This window comes from Thermobia domestica, chromosome 7 (assembly GCF_964235325.1).
Source record: "Thermobia domestica chromosome 7, izTheDome1.hap1.1, whole genome shotgun sequence".
NCBI lineage: Eukaryota > Metazoa > Arthropoda > Insecta > Zygentoma > Lepismatidae > Thermobia > Thermobia domestica.
Genome location: NC_137460.1, coordinates 241686992 through 241707170, shown reverse-complemented (window position 1 = coordinate 241707170; position 20179 = coordinate 241686992). Strand labels below are relative to the sequence as shown.

The following is a 20179-nucleotide window of genomic DNA, read 5'->3' as shown; positions in this document are numbered from 1 at the left end:
TTAAACGAAAAGCAAAGAATCCCTGTTGTGTTCCTATATTATAGTGTTAGTCTTTCTCTTTATTATAAATGTTTGGTCACAATTAGATCTGACTTCATACGCCGAAATTCGTTCTTTTCTTGTTAAATCAACATAATAAATTTTTATAACCCGTTATAAAATTTCCCCTTTCAAGGTTATTTAAGGGAATTGGATGGCAGCACTGTCACCGAAGATTTCCTTCAACAACTTTCTTTCCAAAGACACCACTGCTACATACTGCAAACAATTGTAAATGCTCTCTTTCTCGCTTGTGTAGTGTAATTATGGTATGAGTAATAAACACTTTCATTCAACATAAGGCCAAAATGGTTAACAGTCTGTAGCTCCTGAACTGTTAAGAATAAGCTCCCAAAAGGACGCGATTTCCTCCCGGGACACCCTATATATACAAGTAAGATTGATTCGGTATAAAAGTGTATTTCTTTATCTTTATGAATTGCCTTTCATTTAGGTTCCGTAAATTGACAGAAAACACAAGACTCAAGTCGCCATAAAGGCACGGAAGATGTCTCACCAATATAAGAATTATTTTGTAGATCGCATCTTATTAAGGAAATGAGTGGTTCCCAACCGGTGTGTCGCTACACACTGCTGCATCACGCAGTTCCATAGACTGTGTTGCGAGAGTTTACGGTTTAAAGGTCATGAAGGTCAGTTAAAATAAATTTTGAGACAGAATGTACGTCAGCGCTTTCAGCGGCAACAATAATGCTGAGTACTACTATAGAGTCACTATTTCATAAAAACTATAGTCTTACATTACTATAATTTATATTTTTAAAAAAATGAGTTTCTTTTCACAGTGTGAAACTACGGTAGACTTCCGGATTATGCGAATTCAATACTCAAATTTGAAGTCGTACATCTATAACTATTCATTTCCAATAACTAACTAACTCTATGGCCTATGGAACCCGGAGGTTCAATGCCGCGTTCGCAAAAGCTCTCCACTGACTTCTATCCTTAGCTAACTGCATCCAGTTTCTACTTTGTATTCCAATCTTTGCGAGATAAATCAATATTGTCCTCCTATCTGCGCCTAGGTCTTCCTAATGGTCGTTTTCCGATTGGTCTTCCAGTCAAGACTTTGAAAGCGTTTCTACTTTCTTCCATTCTAGCTACATGACCCGCCCACCTAAGCCTCCTAGACTTGACGACCCTAACAATGTTGGGTAAATCATATAAATTATGTAGTTCCTCGTTATGAAGTTTCCGCCATTTCCCATTCCCGTTCCTTAGCGTACGCGCCTTTGGCGTGGGAGACCCGGGTTCGATTACCGGCGGGAGCTCATGTGGTTCGGATTCCACGTTAATCAGTAGGTCCACGTCTCATATAGCCTCGCTGCTGAAAGGGACGCTAAACTAAAATCAACAACAACAACAACCCATTCCCGTTCTTCTTGGGTCCGAATATTCGTCTCAGGATCTTGTTCTCAAATACTTTCAGTTAGTCTATTCATTTCCAATAGAGTAATAAAATCAAAAGTAGAACCTGTTCTTCCGACGCTGAATCCAAATCAAGAAGCCGTTAGGCCTACTCGCTTTCCGTTACTGTTTTTGTTCTATGGCGATAAATGTTGAAACAGGAAATAGTCAATTTAAACTACTTACAGCGGAAGAGATGGAACATACTCTTGGGACACAGAATCGGTTAAAAAAAAAAAAAAAAAAAAAAAAAAAACTTCTCGATATCTCTTACAGTTTTTGGTCTGATACGTGTCGACCGACGGAGAAAGCTGATCTACAAGACTTCTGACATTTATGCGTAGCATAGTTTTTAATATTTTCCATAAGTAGAAGCTTTGCTTTGTATATACTTAAAACACAAACAAACTATTTGCTGAGCAAAACAATTTATTCACATAATGAAGTACATACGTGTTACAGTTTCGCCAACTAACACTTTGGCTTCATCTCGATAGGATAGTGTCTGATGAAGCCAAAGTGTTAGTTGGCGAAACTGTAACACGTATGTACTTCATTATGTGAATATATTGTTTTGCTCAGCAAATAGTTCTTAATTCTAAAAGCCGTGTGTATCCCAATGTTGTTGAATGTTAAGTAAAGCAGTCGTAAATCAAAAAAGGTGAGAACCAATGAATTAACGGTATGAAGTGATGTGCAAATGTAAAGACTTCCATTTGTATATATATCAAGCCATGGGCACGAGGATCAATGAAGACATAACAAATGCTAAAGATTATCTCCGTCTATCTATACAGTTGAAAGCATCTATATAATTACAAAGATGTTCAAATTCTGCACCAAGCTCTGTCCCTCACAGAAAGAAATGTATTTTAAGCGCATGAAAGTGGTATGTGAAATCATAAACGCGAAAAAAAATGAAAATGGCGGATTATTAAAGTATTGCATTCATCGTTTCTATTTAATTTAATGAAGCTTCAGAATGAACTAATCAAGGGATTTCATACATGCACAATTATTTTCACTGTGTATAAATGGTTTATGTAATTAGGTGCACCAAAAAGTACTAATTTGTGATATATAAGCTAGCTTATCGATTACCGTGGAACTAGTGAGGTTGGTTTACTTGACGCGCTGAGAGTTGCGTTTCTTTTCTTTTCTTTTTTTTTTTTTTCTTCCAAGTATGAGAAAAAATTAACTTCTGAGGATTATTCACGAAACATTCTCGAAGAAAGAAATAGGAACATGTAAAATTATCTGGTTGTCGCTGTCTGAAAAGAGAAACGAGCAACATGGAGGGCAGTGCTGAATATTTCCTAATATTCTTTAACTAATCAATTTAGGTTTTGTCCTATATTTATACAGTACTTTCATTTTTTTTCAATTTTCCTCGGTATGATGTTGTTTATTGTTTTTCAGTCAATGTGTTTTTGTTTATTGTTTGACTAAAAAAGGAGCAAACATTCGTCAAAAATATTTGTGAATTGATTTTCCTATATTACACTGTATTATATCTTCAGGACGAAATAGGGAAAGTTGGTCACCCTTGACTTTGCGGAAAAGTTCCACCATAAAAGGGACAAAGTTGACTGGTTAGTGTTTTTGCTTCACAATAAAGGAAATCTCGAATTTGAATCTGGTGGTCGATCATTTCTGGCTGAGATCTTTCCATATTTTCCTTAGTTGCACTAAGAGAATTGCGGAATGGTATCTTTTAAATATAGGTCCTAACGTATTTCTTTCCATTAGAATTACTTGAAGTGTTTCATAAATGTTTATGGCTTAGTAACAGCCAGTTATTTCAGATGTCTTGCTGTCATCTTTTCTGAAGACAGATGACGTTGAAGTATAGCGGTTCTGAACGTATTGAATAACTAATCAGGTTGTTCACTATTAACGTTTCTATGATGTAGAATCACAGTGATTTGTACTGCAGCTTGTTCAAAGTTAACATTGTCGACAATTTCAGTTTTTGAATATAGATATTACACTAACCACATCGTGTCTTCAGATACACAAACAACTAAGAAACTTGTCGTATATGCACACACAAATTAAATTAACGTGTTTGTGCGTCACGCAGTCCCCTAAGGTGTGTCGCGAAATTTTAGAATTTAAAAATCATGAAGAATTTAATAATAATTTGTTAAAATCGAGATAGACTGTACCAGTCAACACATCCAGCGGTAGCAATAATGCTCAGATACTATAAAAACTGATTGGTGTCACTATTGTAATGGATATTATTATTATTATTATTATTAGTAGTAGTAGTAGTAGTAGTAGTAGTAGTAGTAGTAGTAGTAACAACGAAGATAGGATTGGAATGGAAACATAGAAGACTCATAAGAAACTTATACACGAACCAACAAGTAAGTGTTAGGATAGGGGAAGAACTGACGGAAGAAAGTGTAATTGGCAGGGGAGTTCAACAAGGATGCTGCCTCTCGCCAACACTATTTAATGTCTATCTAGAAGAGATAGTGAAAAAGAGCCTACATGATGATGATGGCATTTCGGTAGAAGGTAGAATGATTAGATGCATAAGATTTGCAGAGGATATGGCGCTTGTTGCAGAATCTGAAAAGAAAATCAATAAAATGTTGGAAAAAATGAGAAAGGGCTTTGAAGAATATGGGATGAAAATAAATGTTAGAAAGACAAAAGCCATGGTGATTGGAACGAAGGGGTCTGTGTCAAATATAAAAGTAGGAGGGGAGAAAATAGAACAAGTGAATAGTTTTCAATATCTGGGTAGTATTCTTAGTAATAACATGAAGTACGAGCGTGAAATAAAAGCAAGGATAGGAATGGCGAAAGAAGCCTTTAGGAGGAAGAAGTCTGTTTTGTGGGACCTTGAAGAAAGAGTTGAGAAAAAGACTCATAAAATGCTTCGTGTGAAGTGTTGTACTGTATGGGGCGGAAACGTGGACATTACGTAAAGGTGACGAAAATCGACTGGAAACCTTCGAAGTGTGGGTGTGGAGAAGAATGGAAATAATTAGTTCGGTCGAGCGGAAAACGAATGAGAGAGTGTTAGAAATGGTGAGTGAGAAAAGAACACTTTTAGATATTATTAGGAAGAGGAAGAGAAACTGGTTGGGGCATTGCCTAAGAAGAGATTGTATCATGAGGGACGTCCTAGAGGGTATGGTGGCGGGAAAGAGAGGGAGGGGGCGAAGGAGACTACAATTAATGGATGATATAAAAACAGAAAGATCATACGCGAAGACGAAGAAGTTAGCGGAGGACCGTGGAGCATGGAAGCTTCTCAGCTGCGGCAAGTGACCTGCCAATAAAGGCGGAATATTTATGATATTATTATTATTATTATTATTCATAATAAAAAATATCAAACAAGTGTGTCGCGATGTCCTGGACGTTTACTAAAGTGTGCCGTCAGTCAGAAAACGTTGAGAACCACTGCTCTAAACTATCAATGTTTTTTATTATTATTTTCTTCTTCTTCTTCTTCTTTTTTTTTTAATCGTTAGCTTCCCTGCCAGCCCCTTCCCTTCCCTTCCCTTCATTGAGAAGGCGAGAAGTATACTATTAAGTCACAGAGCATACAGTTGAAAGTGAGTGTGTAACAGAAGAAGAAGTTTCGGGGGCAAAAATCTCAACTTGGGCTGCGTAGTTTCTCGATACTGCAAGAATTGTTTCTTTTTTTGCTATAGGGATTTACAAACTCCTGCTTGAATGCTATGCAGTGTGCTTGAATTTTGTAATAAAGTTGTGCTTTCTAAATTTATATTATTTTCATTTTATATCACTGGAGAAATTCAATGATTAAGAAACCATTAAGAGAATTAGAATTCTACACAAATCTGTTGTACAAGAGTGTCATCATGTGCGAACAAATCAAAGTAAAACGGCTGAACCGTTTCAAGTGAAGGTTTTTTATTTAGTTATCTACTACTTCGGTACTGGGGTTTTATCATGTTACTTGAATTAAAATACATATTCGAAGGCCAGGGGAAGGGTGGCAGTGTGGCGCAGTGGTAGAGAGCTTACCTTTGCTGCGTGGGGTCATTGGTTCGATCCCCGGCAAGTGGTTGACAACATCGGGTCCGTGGGTTTTCTCAGGTTACTCCTGTATCCTTCTACTTTCTCATTCCATCACAACATTGTCGACAGTTTCGATTTTTGAATATAAATATCACACCAACCAAATTGTGTCCTCAAATACACGAACAACTAAGAAACTTATTCTATATGCACACACAGTAGAGAAAAATGACGAATCGTTAAAATCTAACTTTAAATTAAGTGTAAACAAACGTTTAATCTAATTAAGAAATTATCTTCATGTCTTGTGATATTTTTGTTGTTATTATGCTTTAGCCTATAAAAAGAGCAAAAGAAACATTTCTTAAAAATTGCTTGATTTAGTAGCATTCATTAAAAATTACTTTCCTCAAAGTTCCCTAATTGCGAACATTTGATAATACCTAATTGTGAACGTCTCGGCAAGAAGTTAATTTTTGGTACTTTTTAGGGTAGGTTCTTTTTGGATCAAAAGATTCAATATATTTCAGTCAAATAATTTTCTTGTAGGCCTTATATCTCTAAAACTGCATATAATGGAGCCAAACCCAAACTCAGTATAATGTGCTTATTCCTTAAAATCGATTTAGGGGCCGTTCAAAAATTTTGTGGCCCCTGATCCAAAAACTAATTATTGGCCAAGATCGCAATCTTTTAATGCATTTTTTTTAATCATTGTTAAAGTTCTTGTAAAATTAGTTTTCTTAATGACAGTCATATGATGGTTTCCCTTAAATTTAACAGTGTGTTATATAAAGTTCAAGATTTTTTTTTCTGTAAAATTCTTTACAACGCATATGTGATAATATATTGAAATTTATATATGCTTATATTATTATTTAGCAGAGAAATAGAAGCAGAAATGCTGCAGAAGATTCGAGATGGGAAAGATGATAGAACACCTTCAGACGAATTGACCCAAAATGGAAACAAACCTGAGCAAGGTACAGATGACAGGACACCACTTAAGACTGAAGAAGTAGCCAAAATTAATACTCAGGAAGATAAACTGTGCTATGACCAAAATATTCCATCTTTACCAACAGATGTTCTGACTGGATGTATGCACCGTATTTTGGAGTCTTCATTACATGATATTTTGCTCAATTATGGATCTTCTGCTGCATCAGCATTTTTGAGTAAGTATAGTTTAAAAATCGCAGAACAAGAAGCGAAAAAAATTCTACTTAGTCAGAATTTCTTACAGCATGTTTTGAAAAAAGTGGTTTCCATTCGTGATGAATTAGAATCTACTTCGAGCGAGCTAGTTTCCAGCGTTGATAAAATAGTTGCTAATTCTGATGTACAGAAGGCTGTGGAAAATGTTAGTGAAATATGGCAGCAAAAAATCGTGGAAAGTGTCGAGAATAATATAGTTCCATTTCCTTTGACCAAAGATGTGGAAACTATGGCGGAGATTCCTAATATTAAGAACGAAACACAACCAACAACTATGGAAAAAGGCATACAAACACCTCATGTCAGTTGGCCTAACGAAGAAGAATCCATTGTTTCTAGCTCGAATATCTTTGTACCTTGGTTTGCGCAAGCTAAGAATTCCCAGAGTATGCCTACTCAACCAAGTGACGCTGCTAGTCGCTACCATGTACCCAGCACATCAACAGCTGTTCAAGTTACAGAACAAGTTGAAAGGGGAACGCAGACGGTGTCATGTGGCCCAATCATATACAAAAATATTTATCCTGATGCCTAATTCGAATGGTGTAGAAGAACATAACTTTAATTGTGATAATAACTTTCTTTTTTTAAAAAAAGGTATAAACTATTTCCGATCTCGACAGATATTAATGCAATATTGTATTACAGTATTTTGTTAGGACTAGTAGATTAAAGGTTAAAGAAATGAAATAATATTGTTGGCTGAAAATAAATCCTGGAACTATCAGGATATTAAGAGCCTGACACTAAAAACAATAAAGAATTTACCATTTTTCTTTTACTTGTTTTTCATAAGTGAAAGGAGATAATGAAATGCAACTTACCACAATCCTAGATAATGTTATTCTACAACAGAAAATATAAACCTGAAAAATTTTCAGTGTTGCCGGAATAACATTTCCCTCAAAATCTAAGCTAAAGCAGAGACTAGAGGAACGAAGTCAACTGCATTTGATTACGTATCGTCTTGTTTTGGTATCCTCTGAACTACTTTTTAAATAACATTATTATTTAATTTTAATAACTGTATGTTAAAACTATTTTGTTTATTACAAACTTAATACAAATATTATTTAAGAAAGAAGTTCAAAGAATACCAAGACAATATGATACATAATCAAATGGACTTGGGTTCATTCCTCTAGTCGCTGCGTTAACTTAGATTTTGGGGGAAATGTTATTCTGGAAACACTGTAATTTTTCAGGATGACAACAATGAAAATTCTTCAGGTTCATATTTTCTGTTGTAGAATAACATTATCATGATTGTGGTAAGTTACATTTCATTATCTTCTTTCACTTACTAAAAAACAAGCAAAAGAAAAATGGTAAATTTTATATTATTTTTAGTATGTCAGGCTCTAAGAATGTTTTGTAATATAGGTATGTTTCAACTAAATACATACTTACCAGAAAGATACTGTTTCACTATTTTTATTTTGAATGTTACATCGTTTTTTGTGTGTACAACTACTTATTGTAGAAAAATAGATTTTATTTGTTTCAGATTTTTTTGATCTTAGTTATTGTTTAAAGTGACAGTGTAATCGAGAAAGTTCTTATAGATTTTTTATTCCCTTACCACAAATAGTGTTCCTTTGTTCCTTAGTCAAGCGTATCATTTGTAGGGGAACGAACAGATTTCCCAACTAATGCGCATCTAGGATTTTTTAAAGTATTTTCTTCTTCTTCTTTCTTGTTACTTACACTTATGTATAGATAATACAAGGAAGGCCTTTTGTGCCTTTTGAACAGTCTTTAGGTTTTGCCAATTTGTCAGTGTATTGATATTATTTTTCTTCTGTTTTTTGTAATGTATAAAAGAAAGACGTGTTCTCAGTATTAAAAATAGCTGTTTTCCAATGCATCCAAGGAGCTTAATATTTTACTTTTGTTGGTATTGTCTATTTTTTTTTTCCTGTATAATCTTTGTAAAAAGTGAATTTTTGTTTTTTAATTGTTCTAAGTCGTATTATGTTCCTTAATTATAAAAATGTATATTGTGTCAAGAACTGGTATAAGGCTAGCTTAAATTTTATTTCAGTTTAATAGTGATTGTTACCTAGTGCAGTGTAAAGTTTATAAAAGTCGTAGTGTTAGTTTATAGAATGTAGGGCGCTAATTCCAAATATCAAATTTCAGTATACTTGCAGTTTTCAACTGGTTGATTCATAATAATAATAATTTCACAACATTATCGTATTTATAATGCTTAGAAGTGTTCTAGTACAGTGTCAATTGACCAACCCTTTTTCACATTAGCGTCAGCAGCACACAAACTTTAGGGGGACAGACTACCGGGGTTGACTCGAGTGTATGGAATACTCCTAGAAAACCAGGGAGTCCGGGTGTCCTTCCCGGGAAACTAAAAGAAAATAGTCTTCGTACGTTGCATTTTAAGGCATTTTTGACTTACAAAGCAAAAACTTAAAAATTTGTTTTTCTTTTCTTTTTACTTTTTTTTTTTTTTTAATGTGATGCACTTTTCAGTTCGTGATGCACATATACTTTTCAGTTCGTTTATTTATTCAAACAGTAAAATTTAACATTGTTTTACAATTTTAGTTAAACTTAAATGATACCAAAAGTATGTCAAAAACAAAATAATGATAAAAGGTAGTGTGTACTCAAACATTAAAACTTTGAAAACAGGTTTTAGGCCTACAAGCCGACAACTAAGGTAAATGAGGCTCAATGTATCTTTTTAAAAAAGCTAAACTAAACTAAACTCTGCTGCTCGCTATCTAAACAAAAACAGTTTGTTACTTTACAGTTTGTTCCTGTTGTCTTCACTTTCATAGGAATAAAAACTAACTGCCTTTTTTGACAATTGAAAACAAAATTTTGTGCTTTTTTTTTTTTCATATCCACTTTGTCTAATGTTGTTTTGTGAGTGTGGCAAACTGCTAAATGGTTGAGTCTCCTTTAGGTCATTGTTGACCTAAGATACTTGAAATATTGGGGAGATATGTCCCCGGTGGGATTGACGCCCGTGTTTTTCCATTATCTCGACAAATATTGTCCGTTATAAAACACTAGAATCAGAAAACTGAACAATTTGCCTTTCAAATTCTTTGTCCAATGCACAGTGTTAAAATATCTATATTTAAGAATGCTTCTAATGCAGAAATACTGTTAAGTCAAACTATGTTGCATGTTATAGTCATCTTTATCCCTTGAGCTTCTATGTGGATACGGTGGGGATTAGTTCAATATATATCTAATAATTGTGTAATAAACCGAATAACTCATCGTTGTTTCTAGAGGGGTAACAATTTTCATGTAATTGTAAAGTGAGTTAAAAGGAATTATTTGATTCACTTTATATATATTCTTAATCAGTTTGTTCAATACTCAAAAGTATGAGAATGTAAAATTGGCGACCAAAAATCAATAAACTTACACTGAAATTTCTATAAACTTTACACTGACACTTTGGGATTATCTTCAGTCAAGTTTTAAACATATATTTTAGCAAAAAGTAATAGTAGCAGTGGTTCTGTTTGATTTGAAACTTGCAATTTTATGTTCATCATTGTACTCTTTTCTAAAATTATAAATTGAAATGAAATTAGGGATATTTTGTACTGCCTTACAAAATAATATATATAATGTTACATTTCAAAATAATGAACATACATTTGCGCTATCAACGCGTTTTATTTTTGTATGTGTAATAGATCTAAAATATTGTTTGTAAATGTTGGGAGCAGTTGGGCTCCTGTCACATATGCAGAATCGTCTTGGTGTGTTTAGTTTTCTAAATTTATCGTCCACATCATAGAAAATACGAAGAAAATAAAATACGTAAGCAGGACCGGATTTAGGGGGGTGCACTTGCACCCACTCATTTCGTTGTAAATGCACACTATCTTAAATAAGAAGCTAGCAGTTAAAATAGCAACACTTTCATAAGGATTCTGTACGATACAAGTATCCATCATATTCCAAATGTCCGTGATTTAAAAAATTCCTAATCTAAAGCAGCAAGCTAATTATATACTGAAAATTATACCAATACAAAGCAGCCATGGCTCAGTTGGTAAAGCATTGGCTTTGCATTCGGAAAAGTAGTGGGTTCGATTCCCGAGACCAGACAGCACTTCCAAAACAATTCCTCATTCACACCACAGATGCTTTAAGGCATTTTAAAAATTCAAATTTAATTCAAATGTAGTTATTGGTGCCTTCCCCGTCAGATAATTGCGGATCCGACCCTATACGTAAAGATTTATTATCAAATGTAAATTGCATCGTTCGAATTTACCTATAAAATGATGACTGAGAAACATGACATAAAATTAATATACACATCTTTAAATTGACGGTGGAATTATAGAATGCAATATGTTTGCTGTCAGAGGATGAACTTAAATTCGTTGACACCTTTTCTCTGCTATCATTATACAAACCTTTGTGTTATACTTACTAACTGCTCCAGGATACACAGAGCAAAACATGTGTGGTATCTAAATCTTAATTGTTCTTCCGTAGTTAAAAAGACAACGGTATCGAGACAAAATCATAAATCACCCTTTTGGTTTTCCAAACAGGACATATGTCTTAAATTAATTTATTGTTTATAATGAAGAAGAAAAGCGGTTCTTTAATTGGCTGATGGTTCTTAATCTTAACGGTTCACTACCTTTTCTGCCTGCTTCCGGCATTGCTTGCAAAATAACATATCCGCAGAATATTTCCCGCGCAAAATTCGCCATAGTTGTCACCAGGGAGCAATAGCTGCTCTACCATCGCGAAAAGTATGTACACAAATAACTACAACGAACAATACCCGAAAATAATGCTCTTCAAACGCAATAGGCAAGGTCAAAAAATGTGTAGCCAAATGGTAACGAAAACTCGTTAAGGGTTAAGAGCCTGACATACTAAAAATAATACAAAATTTACCATTTTCCTTTTAATTGCTTTTCATAAGTGAAAGGAGATTATGAAATGCAACTTACCATAATCATAGATAATGCTACTCTACAGCAGAAAATATGAACCTGAAGAATTTTCAGTGTTGCCATCCATGTAAATTATAGTGTTGCCAGAATAACATATCCCACAAAATCTAAGTTAAGGCAGAGACGAGAGGAACGAACACAACTACATTTGATTACATATTATATTGGTTTGATATCCTGTAAACTACTTTTTAAATAACGTTATTATTTAACTTTAATAGTGGTATGTTGAAAACTATTTTGTTTATTACAAACTAAATACATCTAGGCCTATTATGCAAAAAGTAGTTCGCAGGATACCAAAACAACATGATATGTAATCAAATGGAGTTGAGTTCGTTCCTCTAGTCGCTGCCTTAACTTAGATTTCGGAGGATATGTTATTGTGGCAACTTTAAAATTCTTCAGGTTCATATTTTCTATTGTAGTATAACATTATATATAATTATGGTAATCTGCATTTCATTATCTCCTTTTACTTATGAAGAACAAGCAAAAGAAAAAAATTGTAAATTTTGTATTATTTTTAGTATGTTAGGCTTTTAAGGTGGTGTTTGACTAAAGCAAATAAATCTTTTAATGATTTATCGTCTTTACACGATAACATAGCAAACTTCAGGAGCAGCATACACTTGAATAGACAAATGTATTCCCATTTGATGTTATGATTCAATAGTATGAATATGTGAAAAACTATACTTATATTGTAGTTACCATTATTTCGTATGTATATTTGTACAATATATGATTTTTAATGAAACTCTACAGACATGTTCCTTTGTTTTTCCTTCTGAATATCAGTTTAAGTTATATGTACAGAAAGAGTATCAGTCAAAAGTGAAAACTAGCGTTTGTTTTCAGTTACATAGTATAGTGTTAGATTTGTTGTAATTATCGTCCAGTAGAGGAAGTGCCTTCTTAGGTAAAATTAAGCTGAAATAAAACGGAAAGTAATGTAGTTTTAATGATAGCATTGTGATTGTTGGAAACAAGACAATAATTGTGATCTCCGAGAGCGAAACAAAAATGTCTCAAAATGAATGGGGATAAGATTACCAAATAAATGAATAAGCCAGTGTTAAAATTTATTGCTTTTGTTTAGTAGTTGAGATGCAGTAGCTACTGTAAATTTTCATTTTGAAAATATGAAAACAACAATTTTCAAGTTACATTTTTTAATTCACAGTCGAGTAAAAAGTAGGGGCAAAATGTCATGGACTCGTAAAATACAAAAGAATGTTTTCTTGTCTTATAAAAACTTGAATTGTTTTACTTAAGAATCTGACATACTAAAAATAATACAACATTTACAACTTTTCTTTTGCTTGTTTATTCATAAGTGAAAGGAAATAATAAAATGCAACCTACCACAATCACAGATAACGTTATTCTACAACAGAGAATATGAACCTGAAGAATTTTCAGTGTTGCCATCCATAGAAATTAAAGTGTTGTCAGAATAACAATTCCCCAAAATCTAAGTTAAAACAGCGACTAAAGGAACGAACTCCACTGAATTTGATTACGTATCATGTTGTCTTGTGTGGAGTGCAGGGGAGGAAAAGAGAAATCTCCGTGTGGAAATCATATGCAAACTTCTCTCTTACTACCCCTTTGCCTACAAGAATGTTGTATCATACTGATACGCTGAAAATTCAATATTATGCTAAATAAATAATATTAAATAGTCAGATTTAGATAAAAGTCGGTAGAGCCAAATAAAATAAAATGTTTATATAATTTATATAATTCCATTCCTGTAAGTGTGAGTTCCTTATTTAAAGTCCTGTAGCCCCTTTCGGACTTTCTTTGATATGTGGACTTACGCATGACTTATCTGCCACCTTAGTATCAAATAGGTGTGATTACTTTCGGATGAATAGCACATCTGGTATCAGAAAGAATGCAACTCAGAAGACTTGCAAGAGAACAGAATTAATACATTGGTACTTAGCATACCTGTTGAAACTCAGCTTGGAAGAGAACAACTCCAAGAGAATTGAGGTGAAACACATTTATTCCATTCACTCACTATTACTGAACTTCACTAATAAAACATAATTATGCACACGATATTTACACTTCACGAAATAATAATAAAAAAACTGACATTCTCTCAAATGTCTTCATTAGAAAGTTAGCTTAATTAATTAATATTTTAAAATCACTTCTAATAGGTATTTATTTAACAGTTCTCTTCTTAATCTTCCGGAGAAGTCTGTCCGTTATTCCACTTCTTTTTGTTTTCGTAGATAATGAATATTTTTTCTATCATGAAGAAAAAGTATCCTTTCTTCATGTATTAGTAGCATTCATGCTAAATTAATGCCCTTCTTGCCTGAGAATGACGGTAATGCCACTAATTAAAATATGCAATTGTATATTTTAGAATAAAAAATAATATAAAATAAAATAAAGAATAAAATATGTGTATAAGACAGTTTTAGTTTGCCGATGTTCCACTTAAAAACTTGCAATAGAATATTGCCACTTCCCTTGGGTCTGATGATTATGTACACTCATGTCCAAAATGATTGTCGCATATCTACAACAGGCTTGTTGTGCGAATATAATTGGATAATGATATCACACGATACTTTTAACACTCTTACTATGTGTATAATCAGCAGAGACACGTATGTGGTAAATTTCATGTCAAAAGAGCTGTAAGAACAATATAACAATTTTTTTTTTGCTTTTTCATTTAGCAATATTTTGCTATACTCATTGTAATTTCCGTATTTATAATTTTTTCTATCAAATTTACCACAAATATACATTTCCCGATTATACAAATAGTAACAGTATTAGAAGTACCCTGCGATATTATTATCCAATTATATTCGCACAACAAGACTGTTATAGATATGCGACAATCTGTTTTGGACATGAGTGTACATTGTCACAAGATAGATCATTTCCACTGAAGTAATATGTATTTATATATATATATATATATATATATATATATATATATATATATATATGAACGACACAATCTGAGTATGTTTTCACTGTTTCAATTCTTCCACCGGTTTTATGCTTTATCTTGCTGGTACTAAGAATAAACTAGACACTAAAAGAGCGCCTTGTGTGTTAATTCGTATTTCACTAAGATTCTTCAAAATTTACCTAGTATCAAAATTAGCGTCTATTCTCTGACTCCTTTGTAGCTTTTTAACTACTAGAGTTGTGATGCTAAATCAAACTATAATTAATAGCAAATATATATATATATATATATATATATATATATATATATATATATATATATATATATATAATATGCATGCATCGTGGTTGTCAGAACTTAAGTGTAACTGTTCGAGTCTTGATCATTCTTCCAAAGGTACAAAAATACAAAGTTCTTGAGTCTAAACCGCTCTCAACACCTCTTCACCTGACACTATCGTATTCCACACAGAACTAACTGTTGAAACCTCAAGCTTCTAGTTTTAATTCTCTTGCAGTTTGCTCAAAAACATTACACTCGCACCGCATTTGGTCACTTTTTCATATGGAACAATAGATATATCCTTTTTTCTTTTCAACTTTAACCGCCTAACGGGTTTTGGTAACGGAAGTCTCTTATTATTGTTTATATCGAATATAATGATTAATTTTATAATTACTCTTGATTGGCATTTCACACTAACTACTGTACTATAAACTCCATAGTTTTAGCTTTACATTGATACCAAATACATAGTAATATCTTTTTGATAACCCCTTTAAATCAACGCTTTTTTAATTTTGATATTAAATATTTTACAAATACTTCTTTGTCAGCATGTTTCCATTGCTCTGGTCTTTACTTCCACCAATTGGAGCTATTTTGCAACTACCTAGCGTTCATGGCGCGCAACTAGTGTTTTTATACTAGTTTCTGCTAGTGAGTGAACTTGTACTAATTTTATTAATAATTAAACAAAGTTAAATATACATGAACATTATAAATACATCCATACACATTCCTTTTATCACATACATATGAGAAAATGAGTTGTCATCTTCCAATACCCAAAAAAAAAAAAAAAAAAAAAAAAATGAGTTTCTAAGGGCATAATGCCAATTTCCTCTGCTTTCTGAGGCCCTCAGAACTTCACACTCCAGTAACGTCAGATGTATTTGGGAGTTTCTATTTCTTTTTCCGCGATGAAAAAGAACGTTTGAAACTACAGTTCCACGGAGGGATGACTACAGGAAAACAAAATAGGATTACGCGTAGCTTTCCAGAACATAGTTGTTCAGTATACACAATACTTATCTTTATTTTAATTATTACTATTGAATGCTATTACTCTAGGTTTAATTCTGATAAGCTTGGGGAGGAAATTCGCGTGTGTTCCGATAGCTTCGCTGGCTAAGATAAGGATGGTGTGGGATATGCGGTCGTCCTTCAAATTTCACACGTTTTGTTCTTTCTGTTTTGATATATAGGTGTTAAATTTTAATAATAGGTAAACATCAGTCTTTGTCTTCTTTCCGGTAGTGTTATAACTCAGGTTGTTTTATAGTTTTTCAGTTCTATGTAGCATCCTTATGGTTACTTAAAAAAAATAAAACAGTAATTTTTAGTTCCAGCTCACAGCAAGTGGTTGGCAAGGCTGACCCAGCATAGGTGACTGACATTTTGAGCGTCGTTGTTTCCTACAAACCTAAATAATAATAATAATAATAAAATAATGTGTAACTCAGGAGAATCTTGCTTTCTATATATGAAGTTCACTATCTGTAATTAGTTTCTCGATATAAAACTTGGATATTATAAATCCTCATAAAATGAAATAAATACGATTCTAAGTTAATCAAATATTATAAAATAATATATTAAAATAAAAAAAAATCAATTTCCATTATGATATGTAAATTAATGAAAAAGTATAAATATAATATAATATAAAATTATTAATACAAATAATAAAGATTGCCTGTCACACTTGGAATCCTGTGAAGTACTTTTTCGATAACATTATTATTTAATTTTAATAATTCCATGTTAAAACTATTCTGTTTATTACCAACTAAATCAACTATTATTTAAAATGTAGTTCACAGGATTTCAAAACAACATCATACGTAATCAAATGCAGTTGAGTTCGTTCCTCTAGTCGCTGCCTTTACTTAGATTTTGAGGGAATTGTTGTTCTGGGAACACTATAATGTCTATGGATGGCAACACTGAAAATTCTTCAGGTTCATATTTTGTGTTGTAGAGTAACATTATCTATGATTGTGGCAAGTTGCATTTCATTATCTCCTTTCACTTATGAAAAACAAGTAAAAGAAAATGGTAAATTTTGTATTATTTTCATTATGCGAGGCTCTTAAGGCAAGTATAAGAATGTAGACTATTTTCTTTTATTTATTTATTTACTTATTAGAAACGAGAATATTGGGGATAAGTGAATGTACGAGCAGAAGCATCTCTATAAAAGAAAATATGAGCGATACCATGGTTTCATAAAAAATTATATTGTTTCCATGTTTTGTTTTTTATTCTTTGTACGATAGCTTATTAAGATTTGCTGCAACAAGTAGAGTTCTGTTAAGAAAAGAATTACTGTTTAGTGTGAGGGTTTTTTTTTTTTTTTTGTTTTTCACTTTTTAAATTTTTGTGATTTTATAGCGACCTGCTACGTGTATTTACGTACAGTGATAACTTCCTTTCGAAAATTTTAATTTCATTCGTGAGAAATTTTTGTTGCAAATAAATGAACTCTGTTATAGGGAGAGTATGAGAAATTTGTCTTCGTCACTGGGTTTCGTAAATCTTTTGTTTCAGTATTTTGTCGTACATCGTTAAACAAAAATGTGATTTTTAATTTTTAAAACGTATAAAAGTGTAGGAAAAAAGTAGTATTGATATAAACTTTAAAAAGTTACACGGTTGTTGTGTGTTAACACTTAGTGACCTCATTTACTTTTTGTTAAAGCTTCCAGTGAGTATTACTAACAATTTGCATTCAGTTGTTCTATTAATAAGCAGAAAAGATGGTTTTACACTGACATTTTGTTTGGAGAATTTTTTCATTGTTTTATTTCACTGGGTAATCATTTCATTGGTAATGAATGTATCAGAATGTTTCGATTGCTCAATTCCCATTATCGGGATTAGAACTCGTTGAAAATCGTGTGTGATAAAGGCGTTTCGATTACAGCACTACAAGACTTGAATTTCAGACTGCTATTTCTCCGCGTGTGCCTTGAACTCGATAGTAATCTAGACTTACGTGTGTTCAAACAGAAGCCAGAATTAACAAAGGAGAAATACGGCTGTGTTAATGGTAGAAAGCATTGATAAAAGCGAGTTGAAAATAGTGCTAGAAAAGTGGATAGTCAGAAAGTGTATTAATTACACCATTAGAGAACGAACAGCTAAGCTACTTAGCAACGAAAGTACATCATAAAGCTACTTCCAAAGTATGTTTTAAGAACTATCTTGCTTTAGATCCGAAATTTTGGTGCTTTCTTCAATGCTTCCGTTATTTTGAGAACTATAAGACGGAAAATCGTTTTAACATCTCAGTATGTAAAAATAATAGTGATTTTAATAGGGTGTTCAGAGAGTAAGGTTACAAAGCTTGCAGTGAAACGTGTATATATATTATTTCATAGAACCAATACAGGCAACAGATAGTACAGCCATTAGGTTATTTTTCGACATAGTCTCCATATCGGTTGATACACTTATCGCATCGTGGGATGAGTTTGAAGATTCCCTTCAGGTAAAAATTCTGTCCTTGCTTGTTCAGCCACGTTGTCACGAAGTGTTTCACCTCCTCGTCTAAAGCGAAGCGACGACCTCCGAGGTGCTCCTTCAACTGCGTAACGTGATTTTTCTGTTCTGAATCAGCTCTTCCACGCAAGCTGTGTTCAAATCTGTTGATGCTGTGCTGGGTTGGCCACTGCACTTCTCGTCTGTGACGTTTTCTCTAACAGCTGCAAACTTTCGACACCATTCTGCGACATGCTGATGAGACATTACAAGCTCTCCGTAAACCTCTACGAGCTGTCGGTGAATTTCAGCCGCGGTTACAGGTTTCGTCCACAGAAATTGAATAACTGAGCAGACTTCTTCGCGAGACTGGTTTTCCAAACGAGTCGCCATTTGTATTTATCTACAACTAGCGCCGTAGCGAAGTGGCTGAAACTCTGCACAGTTGCCAACTCCATGTATTAAAATCACCGCACATTCCTCATTCCTCTATAACAGACAGAACTTGAGAAATATCGGCCTTGTAACCTTAGTTTCTGATCTTCCCTCGTAATAATAAGACAAGTTTTTTTTTAAAGAATGATTTATAGCAAATTCAGTAAAAGACTAGCACTCAAACCATGAGTATCTATTAATTCATTCTCACTAACCATATTGTAACGCAATTATTAATATTTGATTTATCTTGCCCAAATTCTGCCGTTATGTTACTTTTCATTTGTAAGTTAGTTTACAGCCATTAAATTCTCTATTGATGACCGAGTTTCGTGATATTTACAATGTGAGACCAAGGTCTTCTAAGAGTATTGAAGTGACAAATTATGCAGAAAGAATGATGTAGTTTGTAGCCTCTTGATATTTTTATACATAGCAGATAGCCTCCCATATGAATATATGTAAATGCATGTGCGTCACACAAAATTGAATTATTCTAAGATTGAATAGTGATAGTTCCGTCCTCTACCCTGCAGTCTTGAAAGTGATATTTTATACCTTGTAACTTTTGTAAGTAAAATTCAAAGAAGTTCCACATAACAGCAAGGAATATAAGAAGTTCTGTACTTAGGAATGAAAGTTTGATATACGGAAAAATTAGATAATACGGCGATTTATCCGTTCTTTTCAGTGTGAACAACACACACACAAAATATTTCTGTTACCAGAAAATACAATCTGTATATTGTTAGAAGTAATAATACGAAGACGTGGGAAAGCAACAGTAAATTTCATCTAAACAAATACGAACTGAAGTTTTTATAAATGTATAATATACACGTTTTACATATCTTTAAATTTATCGTATTTCAAATTGGAGCAGTAGATAAGTAAGCGTATGACGATAGAGGTATTATTTTACAAAGTTAAAAAAAATTGTTCCTAATATTTTTAAGCAGGGTTTCTTCCCACCGACCTGGAAATGTCACGGAATTTTAAGTACTGATTTTTACATCTCAGCCGGGTAAAGCAAAAAGAGAAATGGGTTCTATTTGGTAGGATATGTTTTATAAAATAAGTTAGTTTGTTTTGCAAACCTTCTGTACCTCTACATTATACCAGGGCAGTCTAAAAGTTTGCCGAATGTTGTAGTTTTAGCATTTGTGATTGCAATCACTATGACTCTTGTACAACGCAGTCCTTAGATTGCCTAATTATGGAATTGACAAGTGTGAACAGGTCTTAATAGGCAGTATACAAGTAGTGTAGCTGGACGGAGGAATGTCGCTGTCGGAGGAGCAAGGCGTAAACATCAAGTTCATGTGCGAATTGGAGAAATTGCTTCAGAGACTTCGATAGCCTTAAA

General features: G+C 33.2%; 1 protein-coding gene across 3 annotated transcripts in view; it reads left to right on the top strand.

Annotated features, from left to right (window-relative positions):
- Nucleotides 1–14885, top strand: part of LOC145690788 (uncharacterized) — a 192823-nt gene extending 177938 nt beyond the window's left edge. For 2 of the 3 annotated variants that reach the window (XM_081766061.1, XM_081766059.1), the window contains one exon: nt 6358–14885. In XM_081766061.1, the coding sequence (XP_081622187.1) occupies nt 6358–7228 (871 nt within the window). In that variant the 3' untranslated portion in view covers nt 7229–14885. The remainder of the gene's footprint in view (nt 1–6357) is intronic. The other variant, XM_081766060.1, reaches the window with a different exon arrangement.
- Nucleotides 14886–20179: the final 5294 nt, after the last annotated feature.